The sequence below is a fragment of the Oryctolagus cuniculus genome, chromosome 21 (genome assembly GCF_051225735.1).
Source record: "Oryctolagus cuniculus isolate XC-2025 breed Fujian yellow rabbit chromosome 21, ASM5122573v1, whole genome shotgun sequence".
Classification (NCBI taxonomy): Eukaryota; Metazoa; Chordata; class Mammalia; order Lagomorpha; family Leporidae; genus Oryctolagus; species Oryctolagus cuniculus.
This window is the reverse complement of record NC_142887.1, coordinates 14248975-14260556: the sequence shown is the minus strand read 5'-3', so window position 1 is coordinate 14260556 and position 11582 is coordinate 14248975. Positions and strand designations below refer to the sequence as shown.

At 62.5% G+C, this 11582-nt stretch overlaps 1 protein-coding gene across 6 annotated transcripts in view; it reads right to left on the bottom strand.

The window, feature by feature from the left end:
* Nucleotides 1-11582, bottom strand: part of DTX1 (deltex E3 ubiquitin ligase 1) — a 39846-nt gene that overhangs the window by 13836 nt on the left and 14428 nt on the right. For 5 of the 6 annotated variants that reach the window (XM_070066246.2, XM_089322987.1, XM_089322988.1 and 2 more), the window contains one exon: nt 46-733. In XM_070066246.2, coding sequence (XP_069922347.2) covers nt 46-733 — 688 coding nt within the window. Of the gene's footprint in view, nt 1-45; nt 734-2190; nt 2339-11582 lie in introns of those variants that run through there. The other variant, XM_089322989.1, reaches the window with a different exon arrangement.

Sequence of the window (11582 nt, the reverse complement as noted above, 5' to 3'; positions counted from 1 at the left end):
GCCCGAGCCACAGCGAGCCCCCTCCCCCCCGGGGCCCCGTCTTACCCCGGCGGGATGGAGGCGCGCGCGCTCACGCCGCTGGAGCGCTGGGGCCCTGGCCGGTTGAGGTTGTTCTGCCCCGGAGCGGGCGCACCGCTGGGGGCGCTTGGGCTGCGTTGCGGGCCCACGGGCTGCGGGGCGGGTTCGGCGGGCCCGGCGGCGGGCGCGGCCCAGAGCGCGGCGCCTGCGAAGGTGGCACTGGGGCGCACGGCGAGCGCGCCCGGAGGCCCTCCGGGCGGCGGCGGGGGCGCTGGGGGCGCTGGGGGCGCTGGAGTCGCCTTGCGGCGCTGCGAGGCCAGGATGGCGTTGGAGGCAGCGCGCGTGCTGTTGACCAGCAGGCACTGCTGGCACGAGCAGGGCTGGCCCGAGCTGGCGCCCACGGGCCACGACTGCGACTTGGGGATGGAGCCGACGGTGAGCGGGTAGGCCAGGTCCAGGCGGCGGCGCAGGCGGCGCCGGCGGCGCGTCTGGCGGTTCATCTGGGACATGCTGTTGAAGTAGATGAGGTAGCAGAAGCCGAGCGACGAGAGGTCGAGCCACGGGTGCTGCTTCTCGTAGGCGTTCTGGATGGTGATGCAGATGTCCATGTCGTAGGCCGTCCACGCGCCGCCGTCGCTCTCCCACTCCCACACGATGCCCTTGCCCGGCGCCGACGACGGGTCGTAGAAGTTGCGCCGCACCGGCCGCATGGTCCCTGCGCGCCCGGGGGAGGGGAGGGGGCAGAGGTGGGCGGGGGTCGCGGGGCGGAGGGAACCCGGCTGGCAGGCCCGCCCCGCCCCCGCCCAGGGCCCCGGTCCGTCTCGTTCATCCACAACTCAGCACGGGGTCGTCACGGCTCCCACACTGACGCACGCCTGAGTTCACTCCTTCACACCTGTGGCGGCTCCACGTGCAACTCGGCGCTCCCACACTCACCACCTCCTCAGCCCTGAACACACAACACCACACACACACACGTACACCACACACATGTACACCACACACATATACACCACACACAAACATACAACACACAAGCACAACACACATGTAACACACCACACACGTAAAACACACATCACACATGTACAACACAAAAACCCACACACACGTGTAAAACACACATATACATGCATAGCAATACATACACAATGCACGACACACATAAATGCAAGCACATGCATGCATATATACACAACACACATACACAATACATATGTGCACACATGCACATGCACACAACACACATATACACATACATACACACATGCACAATACATATGTGCACACATGCACATGCACACAACACACATATACATATGCACACACTCAACAAACATGCATACACACATATATACATAACATACATGCACAACACATTACACACATACATACAACATACATGCGCACACAATACATGCAAACACATGCACATACAGCACACACGTGCACATGCACACATGCACGACATACATGCAATACACAGACACACCATACATGCACACACACCTCCGACATGCAATATACACAATATATGCACACATATGTACACACATGCACAATACATGTATATACACATTGGCATGTAGCACACACAACACATAAACACACATACAATACACATGCATGTACATGCAACACACATATGTGTATACATACACTCACACATAAAAGGTACATGCACATACACAATACACACATGCACATATACACACAACACACATGCATAACAGAATACACTTATACACACATAGCACATGCATACATATAACATACACACAATATACACACATACACACATACATACACTCGCATATACACAAAACATGCACACACATAACACACATAATGTACATATATACACACGCACACACAACATACACAACACATGCACACAACATGCATGCACGCACGCACATGCACACAACACACACGCGCACACATGGTCCCTTTCTCCTCCCTCCGGCCGCCGGCTTCCCCCACAGCTCTCCTTCCCCGGGCCCTGCCGGCCGCCCCTCTAGAGGGTGGAAGCCGCAGGGCCGGGGCTCCGCCGTCTCGCTGCCCCGTCCCCAGCGGCCGCACACACAGCCAGGGCTCCCGGGACATCTGCACCCACCCCTTGCTCCTTCGAGCACGTGTGTGCGTTCCTTCCTGCAGCGGACACTGGCTCACCATGTGGTCTTAGGAGGGCTCCGTGCTGAGGGAGCGCTCACGGGAAACCCCCGTCCTAGATCTCCGCAAGAACCCGGGCTTTGCTCCCAGCTGGGGCCCCGCGTGAGCCGCACAGGCAGAACCCACGCTGCAGGACTTCTCAGAGCCTTAGCTGCTGCTCTGGGCCCGGGGGCTGCTGCAGAGCGAGTTTGCTGCTGGCTCCACTGCACACACCTGCCGAGGGGCTGTGCACTTGGGTGCTCCCCCACTGTAGGCAAGTCCCTTCAGCCCCCCCAGGCCTCAGTGGCTCCGTCCTGAGAACAGGGGTGAGGCTAATCCAAGCCACCCCTCCCCGCTCAGGGAGCTGCGGTGGGGACCTCCACGGCTGGGAGGCAGACAGACCCCACTCTGCAGTCCTGACTCTGAGTCGCCAGCTCTGTGGCTGTGGTCGGGTGACTCAGTGTTTCTGGGTCTGTTTTCTCATCTCGAAAATGGCCATGGGCAGAGCTTCAGCTAAGAGCGCTGATGAACGCTGTCTCGGGGTGGGCGTTTGGGCCAGCTATAAAACCACCACTTGGGGTTCCTACATCCAGTATCCCATTCTGGCCCTGGCTCCGCTTCCAACCCCAGCTTCCTGCCACTGTGCACCCTGGGGGGCAGCAGGTGAGGGCTCAGGTACCTGGGCCCCTGCCACCTGTAGGGGAGACCCAGATGGAGTTCCTGGATCCTGGCTTTGCCCTGGCCCTGCCTTGGCTGTTGTAGGCATTTGGGGAGTGAGCCAGCAGATGGAAGAGTCCCTCTCTCTCTCTCTCTCTCTCTCTCTCTCTCTCTCTGTGCCTTTCAAATAAAAATAGATAAATGAATAACTTTAAAAACTCACTATTGTTTCTTCTGGAGATTCCAAAATCAGGCTTCTCCCCTGAGAGCCAGGTCTGTGCACCCGGCCCGTGGAGGCTCCTCCATCTCAGCTTGGCCATGCTGATCTCCCCCTGCCCCGAGCCTGCGCTGTCTGACGTCCCTGCCGCCCCCGCCCCTGCTCCTGCCAGGCCACCCCTCAGCTGCTCGTCCCCGGCTTCGTCCCCACAGTCCAGTGCAGGCTGTGGAAGAACGAGCCATCTCCACCTGCAGACACACGCGCTCGGCATCTCATTGCTTCTTCCCGCTGCTCTCATGCCTCCTGGCCCCCGCCGCTGGGTCTCCCCAGCCTGGACCATTGCAGGAGACTCCCGACTGGCTCCGCGGCCGCCTTTGCGCTCGGGAGTCTGTCCACTCCCCACCCCCTGCCCTGGCAGCTGGAGGGATCCCACTCAGTGCGACTCAGATCACACCTTTCTTTGCTCCAAACCCTCCGTGCTCTCCCTGTCTGGGGGTCAGCACCAAAGTCCTCGCCGCGACCTGCAGAGCCCCTTGCTCTCCAGCCCGGCTTCCCCTGTGACTTCCCCCCCACCCCCTCACTCCCTGCGCTCAGCCTCCCCGGCCCCTCTGCTGGTCCTCGGACAGACCAGGCGCTGCCCAGCCCCTGGGCCTTTGCACTGGCCATTCTCACAGGCTGGAAGGTGGCCGAGTGGTGCCTGGATGCTCTCACAGGTCTTTTCACTGCCCTCCTACCTCACCGGTTTCCTCCCTGGGCTTAGCGTGCCCACTCGCTCCTCCCCCAGGCTGGCGGCCCACGCGCCTGCACACAGTAGGCCCTCACTGTAGCTGGGAGGGCTCTCGGGGCATCCTCCCAGGGTGCCTGGCCCGGGAGCTGCAGCAGAGGGATCTGCCAAGGACCCCCCCCCCCAACCCCGCAGGCTTCTCCTGTCCACAGACTCTTGCCTGAGGTCCCTCACTTGTGTCCCAACTCAGGGTGGACGGAGCTTGTTCTCTGCTCCCCCCTGCCATTAGGATCCCTGGGGCCTGCAGACCACACTGCCAGCTGCCCTGCCCCTGCGCCCTGGGGAAACCAGGGCACAGAGGGCTTCCTGTTGATAATGGGGAGGCAGGATGGAGGGGCGAGGAGGGGCGACTGGCTGGCCAGTCCCAGGGGACCAGGTCCTGGGGCTCCCATGCTGTTGGACCCAACCACACGTGCCTCCCCCAGGCCCGGGGCCCTGCACTGGCACCGATCTCTCATTCCAATCACACAGGGAGCCCTTCCATAGCATGGATGCTTCTTCCCAGACAGGACTGAGAGGCAGCCCTGGCCCCGATGCTGCACCTGCTGGCTTGTCCTCCTCGCTCAGGGCCTCACTTCCCCGCCTGCTATGACAGGCAGCCTCCAAGTGGGCAGGGGAGGGGCGTGTGCTGGGGTTCCCGGGCGTGGAGCCCTGGGTGGGACAGAAGCCGTGGGAACCTGCCTCATGGCTGGGAGGAGAGGGTTGTGGTGGGAGGTGCAGGGTGGAGGAGTCCCATACACCTTGTGCAAATCCTGGCCCCCACACGGCCTCAGGGTCCTTGTGTGTCAAATGGGAGCACAGGCAGCCGGTGCTGTGGCACAGCAGGTTAACGCCCTGGCCTGAAGCACCGGCATCCCACATGGGCACCGGTTCTAGTCCCGGCTCTAGTCGCTGGGCTCCTCCAGTCCAGCTCTCTGTGTGGCCTGGGAAAGCAGTGGAAGATGGCCAAGTCCTTGGCCCCTGCACCAGCATGGGAGATCCAGAAGAAGCTCCTGGCTCCTGGCTTCGGACTGGCACAGCTCTGGCTGTTGTGGCCATCTGGGGAGTGAACCAGCAGATGGAAGACCTCTGTCTCTACCTCTCTCTGTAACTCTGTCTTTCAAATAGATAAAATAAATCTTTTTTAAAAATGGGGGCACAAAGAACTAGGTTGAAGTATGACTGGAGGGCAGAATTAGATAAGCATGGCTAAGAGCTTGGCATCGATCTGGGGACGTCACCCACAGTCACCCTGCCCCCTCCCTGGGTTGCCTGGTGAACTCCTAGTCATCCCACAAAGCCCTCCACATGCCCATCTCCTCCAGCGGGGGCTGCTGTCACGGCCTACACAGCTTTGGACTGCACGCCTACCCTGGCACTGTGGGTCAGTGATTTGGTTTTGTCCTCTGTCTCCCTTACTAGCGGATGACTTTCAGGAGGACAAGAAGAGGGCCAGACTCAGGACTGTGTTTCCAGCACAAGGCACAGGGAGACGTCTGCAGCTGAAATGGGCAACCCGCTCAGCACCTGCCAGGGCGCGGGCGCTGGGGAAGAGGAACAGCCCGAGCTGCTCCGCCAGGGGGTCCTTGGGTGCAGGAAGGGCGGGGCTGCCAAGGTCAGCATCGGCCAGCTCTGCAGCAAAGGACTCTGGGAGCTCGGCAGGGCCAGCCTGCCTGAACGTCTGGCCCTCTCTCCAGGGCTCTATTTACCAGGTATCGATTTTCCTGCCTGTTTACTGGTAGTTATTAAAGGCGCTGTCCCTGGAGTCCTTTTGGAGTGAGATTGGAGCCTGGAGAGCAGTAGTAATTAGGGCAGCTGCCGTCCCCCGCCAGGCTCCGCGCCCCGCAGCGCCCACTGCTGCCCGCCCGCCTGTCTGTCCACCTCCCCAGCCCGGGCTGGCCCTGGAGCAGGCTGTGGGGGTGGGCGGCGGGGGGAGCGCGCGGCTGGCTCCCTGGTGACCTGCCTGGACTTCGATCTCGAGATTTCCAAGGCAGCGGCAGCAAAACCGCTCTTTGTCCTCGGCAATGGCCTTGGCCTAGATTTGCAGACAGAACAATGGGTGCAAGACGGGGCTGCGGGCTCTCCAGCCTGGGAGACGGGCAGGGCTGGCCACTCTGCCCCCAGGGCACCTGCTTGTGCCCACCACAGCCACGAGGATCTGCGTCCCCACGGCAGTGAGGGGCCTGCTGTTGCTGTCCTTGTCCCCTCTGCATTAGGAATGTGTGGTCGAAAAATTCCAGGCTTGTTCCAGCTGAACTGCAGGGAGAGGGGCTTGGGTGTCAGCTGGCGGACTACAGGAACCGGGCCCCCTGGGACGGAGGGTGGGGTGCCAGGGCCACGGCCACGGCAGCCAGTGACTGCTTTGGGCCTGGGGCAGAAACAGGGAGAGGCAGAGACCCAGAGGGGAGGAAGAGGTTAGGGACGGAGCGGCTAAGACACACACACACACACACACACATACACGCAATGGGAAACAGGGAGGCAGACACAGGGAGGTCGGGGCCAGACACAGACCGGGTTTGAGAGGCAGAAAAAGGAAGACTGGGGACGCAGAGGCCCGGGTAGCCATGGGGGGCAGCAGGGAAGCCAGAGCCCGAGACCACGAGGTGAGAAGACGGGGGAGGAGAGAGCCGGGGCAGGTGGCCACTGCGACAGTAACACAAGACAGCTGATGTCTGTTGCGCACCTACTAAGTGCGGCTGCTGCGCCCCGCACATTTCGGGCACTCTCTCCCTCTGTCCTCACACTGTTCCGATTACTCCCATTTTACAGATAAGGAGGGGCCATCTTGGGAGGGTGCGAGCAGAGGGCTGGGACTGACGGTAGCCGCGTGGTAACCCGGCCCAGGACGCCTCCCGCGGAGAAGAGCTCACGGCTGCTCAGCTGGGCGAAGACGGCTGTGTGGGTGGCTCAGCCCTGGCCCTTGGCCTCCATGGAGAGCAGGGGCAGCCCCTGCCCCCAAACAGTGCCCCCTGAGCCAGCCCAGCCCCGAGGCCCAGCTGGGAGCCCCTCCCTGTGGGGGTGGCTTCTGGAGGGAAGTGATCTCAGTGCGGGGAGAGCCGGACCCTGGCGGGCAGGAGGGCCCGTGGGAGGCGGTCATGGGACATCCTGTCAGGTGGGGGAGTCCTGTGACCCGGGCTTGGGTGGTGCGTTGAGCCTGATTGAGCACCGACTGGATGCCAGCCACCCCCCGGGGGACTTTTCTGAATCCCCCACTGTCCCCAAGGAATGCTGGGCGTTGCCACCCACAGGGCACCCATGGGTGTCTGGCCCCGGCTCAGAGGAGCTTGTTCCATCCTCACAGCAGCCCAGAGAGGTCAGGATGCTATGAACCCATTGTAGAGGTGAGGAAAGAGAGGCACGGGGGAATGGTGTCAGGTATCTGCTGGACCCAGACCGAGGCTGCCTGTCCCCTTTACCCCCCGCTCTACTTACACGAGCCCATGTTTCAGAGGGGGAAACTGAGGCAAGGAGTGGCCTCAGCGAACAAGCGATACGGCTGCAGTTCAGCTCCAGGCTGAGTTTTCAAGCCCTCTGGGAACAGCTGCCTTCTCTCCAGACCCTCGGGCCGACTGCGTGGCCGACAAGTCCCCCCAGCAGCCATGACAGCAGTGACAAATACCTCCCCGGTGCCAGCTGCCACGCCTCAGTGCCAGCTGCTGTGCTGCGGGTTCAGGCGTATCCTGTCCCCGGCCTCACAGCAGCCCTGGGGTGTGCACTGTCATTAGCCCCATTGGGTGGATGGGAAAACCAAGGTTCCTTGAGCCCCCGTGAAGTCGGGGACGGGCGCCGCCAGGCTGGGATTGCGGCTGGGGCCTCGCCTGCCCCTGAGCGATCAATAAACCCGCAGTATTCAGTTTCCCTCCAGCTTCTCCTCGGGGACTCGTCAAGCTAAGCCGCGCCCGTTAGTGGTTTCTCCCTGGGTAAGGTGGGTCAGGCTCCCCGGGGCTGCGGGCAGCCAGGCCAGGGCAGGGGAGCAGGCAAGGCCGGGGCTGGGGTGTATGAGCAAGAGGAGGTCCCCCCTCCCACCAACCCCGCCCGAGGCAGCCGGAGGCCGGACCAGGTGGGGCTTCCTGGTACCCGGGTTCCACACCCTGGTACAACGGCCACAGCTGGAGATGGGAGGGGCAGGGCTGGGAGGGACGGACAAGCCTCTGCCTGGAGCCCCCCAGGCCGCTGTGAAATGAACCTAAGAGCAGCAATTGAGGAAAAGCCCACAGAAGGCCTACCCAAGCCACAGAGCATCCCTGTCTCGCACAAATGCTGAGTGAGGCACAGAGAGGTGAAGCGACTTGCCCGAAGTCACACAGCCACCGAGCTGCAAAGCTGGGATTGACATCAGCTGGGGTCTGCGCTTCTGCTGCCCGTGCTCTGGCTGAGCCATTGCTCCTGCTTGCCTGGACTGCCACGGTGGCCTGCTCCCCGCATCCCAGCTCCCACCCCTTCCACGGCCACAGACTCGAGGCTGACCGAGTGATCTCTGCTCCGCAGCCACCCTTGGCTCCCTAGTGCGCTGAGGGAGTTCCTGTGAGGCCCATCCCAAGCTGTCTGCACAGCCCCACACGCTGCGCCCAGACCCAGCCATGCTCTCCACACATCACGCATGGCTGGGGTCTGGATTTGCGATGCTGTTCCCTCTGTCCCAAATGCTCTTCCACTCACCCCACCCCATTTCCCCCAAGCCAAGCCCCTCCTCACTATTCCTGGCACACAGTCTATCTTCTTGGGATTTGGGGGGCATTGCTCCCTAATCTCCTGGGGTCTCCCAGAGCTCCGTGCACCCACAGCACTCCAGGAAAGCACACAGCTCGCTAGGTGCTGAGTCACCAGGTCCCCCCAGCCCCCTGCCCAGGGCTGAGCTGGTTTCTGGTCTTGGCACTTCTCTGCAGCCAGGAGTACAGGAGGCTGAATGAATGAATGCATGCCTGAATGAATGAAGTCCATGCTACACAGGACTAGGCTGAAGATGGCAAGCTGGTTCTGGCCCACGCGTCATTTCTAATGTTTAAAAGTAGTGGGCAATATTTAAAAACCGGGCTAGACTCATGCAAGTCTGGATTTCCAAAATTGCAAAATATCCAAAGACATGGCCCCAGGACGGGCCTCCCCGGCACCAGGAGGCAGGTGCGCAGTCATCTCGCCACGTTTGCACCTTCAGGGATTTATTGAGCACCTACTGCATACCAGGCGCTGGAGAACAAGACACTTAAAAACTTCTGCCTTCCCAGCAGCCGCACACACTTCTGCCCAGGCCCTGTCAGCATCCGAATTTGTAGCCCCTGTGTCGGCAGGAAAATTGTCACCCCACAAGCAGATCTCGAACTCAGGCCCCTGACTGTGCTTTCTACGGCACCAGCAGGCCGACCCCTGGGCATGGTGGCCTCTTGTTCCCTAGGACAGAGGAAGCCGGGGCGCCCCACGATGGTACGGCTGTGGGTGAGCTCTGAGCCTTCCCTGGCAGGCGCTGCCTGCAACCAGAGAGAGGGGGACGGAGGCCAGGCGGCCCTGGCTGTCACCAGGAGAGGAGGCGGCCCCGCCATGGCTGCTGCAATTGTTTGGCTCCAGGGCCTGGTGCCAGGCTCCCCCCTGCACCCTGTCACCCGCCTGCCGCCGCTGTCTGTGCAGCAGAAGCCAGCAGGAGAGATCTGAGCTGGGCTGCAGGGCCTGGACCCCACCACGTGGGCCTCTCTCCAAGACTCGGCCCCCACCCTGGCAGCTCCTCGGGGACCAAGGCCAGGAACAGACCCCCCAGCCTGGGGCTTCCCTGGTGCCTGGCCACGTGTGTCACAACCAGCACCCTCGCCAGAACAGAGCACCCTGGGGGCGGGGCATGGTAGCTGTCCTCTTTCTTGTGGCATTCTTAGTGCCCAGCACATAGTAGGTGCTCACTAAATCCCTGTTGAGTGAATGGATCTGGACAACTCCATGACTGCCACTGGGTCCATATGACAGGCAGAGACGTTGTGGTCTACCTGCTCCCACAATCCCAGTGAGCTGCTGGGAAGGGACCCAGAGTCTGAGGCTCCCCAAGGCAGCCGGCTCCAGGTTTTGGGGGCCCCATGCCCTGGGGTGACTCTGGGGGTGATTACATAGGGGCCTGGAGGTTGTCCTGGGGACCGGCTGGCACAGGAACTGGGTGACCCAGAGGCAAAGTGCGAGGCCACAGCAGGCCCTGGGCCCCTACGAACTCCACACTGGGGACCCCACTGTCGGCCACCTGAGTGGGCTCCTCCATCAGTCCTGCCCCCCCGTCAGCTCCCCAGCCGGCCAGCCTCACCCCGTCTCTAATGTCCACCACCACTCCTTTCATCTCCTCCCACCCCTAGCACAGCCCCACACCCACACACGTCCATCTCCCAGGATGCTCCCTTACCGCCACCATCCGAGCTCCTTCTGCCCCTCCTCCGTCCTCCATCAGAACTGCACATCTCCCCTGTCACACCTTCTCACCTCCTCACCCTCCACCACAGCCCTGGTGCCTCCCCATCGGGGTCAGCCCCCTTCATGCCCCCCGTGCCAGCCCCAGTCCTATGCCTGTCACCTCCCGGTTCTCGTCCCCAGCTCACCTCACACCGCCCTCCCATCACCTCCCCCACCCCGCCCTCGCTCTCTAACCTCGCTCCTCGGCCCAGTGCCCATCACCTTTCTTCCCTTGGGGAGAAGAGGCTGGGGGATGGGCAGAAGCAGAAAACAGAGAAGGGAGAAGGGGGGGCGGGGACCCAGGCTGTCCCACCCCAGCCCCCTCGGGTGTGGAGGGACGGGGCAGCTGGCAGCGCTGTCCAGGGTCCTGGGGCAGCCGGAACCTGGCACAGGAGGAGTCTGGGAGCAGCCCCGCCCCCACCCTGCTGCAGCCTTGGATCCACCAATCCCACACCCCCTACATGCTGGCTGGGTGAAGGGCGCCCAGGCAGAGGGAGGAGGGGCCTGAGCTAGCAGCCCCTGCCCCACCTGCTCGGGCCCTGGCTCCCGGGGCTGGTCCTGCAGCCTGGCTCAGGGTCCCCTGGGGCTTGGCCGCTAAAGGGTAGCAGCTGGCCGCCCGGCCTGTCGGGCCCCAGGAGGCCTCTTTCCCCTGCCCCCCTCGCTCCTCACCGCCTCCTCTGCCCTCAGTCCCGACTCTCCCCAGGAGCGCCCGCTGCTCTTTCTTCCTAGATGCGTCCTCCCATCCACCTGTTTATCCGCACCAGACACGGTGGGGGGGAGGGCTGCTCGGAGCGCCCCCAGTCCAAGGCACCCTGGGATGCCCCTCCCCCCAGGGGGCTGGCTGCAAGGGGCGTGCCATGTAGCGCTGCCCCTGTTCCCGCGCCGCCATCTCACTGCACCCTCAGGACAGCCCCCTCGGGAAGGGACATGCTCACCCCCATTTTGCAGGGAGGAGAGGAAAGCTCAGGGGGGTGAAGGGTTTGACCGCGGCCACACAGCCGGCCAGGCCGCTGGCCTCCTGAGCCGGCGCCTTCGAACGCTGTGCCTGGGAGCCGTGTCTGCCTCTGCTCTACTGCACGCTGAGATGGGTTCATCTTGTCCTCTCTGGTGGTCCCGAGACCCAGCCCGGGGCCTGGTACTGAGAAGGCACCAGGGACCACGCAATAACAGGGGCGGTGAGTTTCTGGTATTGGACGAGGCTCTTGGAGCTGCACTAGTGGGCGGAGGTCAAAGAATGGCTCTGCGGTGGTGGACCTGTAGGCAGTGCGGGCACGGTCTCAGGAGGGGCCCATGTACAGCTCAGGTGCACCTGCGGCTGCCGCCACAGGGCAACACCTCCCCAGGGTGTTAGACCCA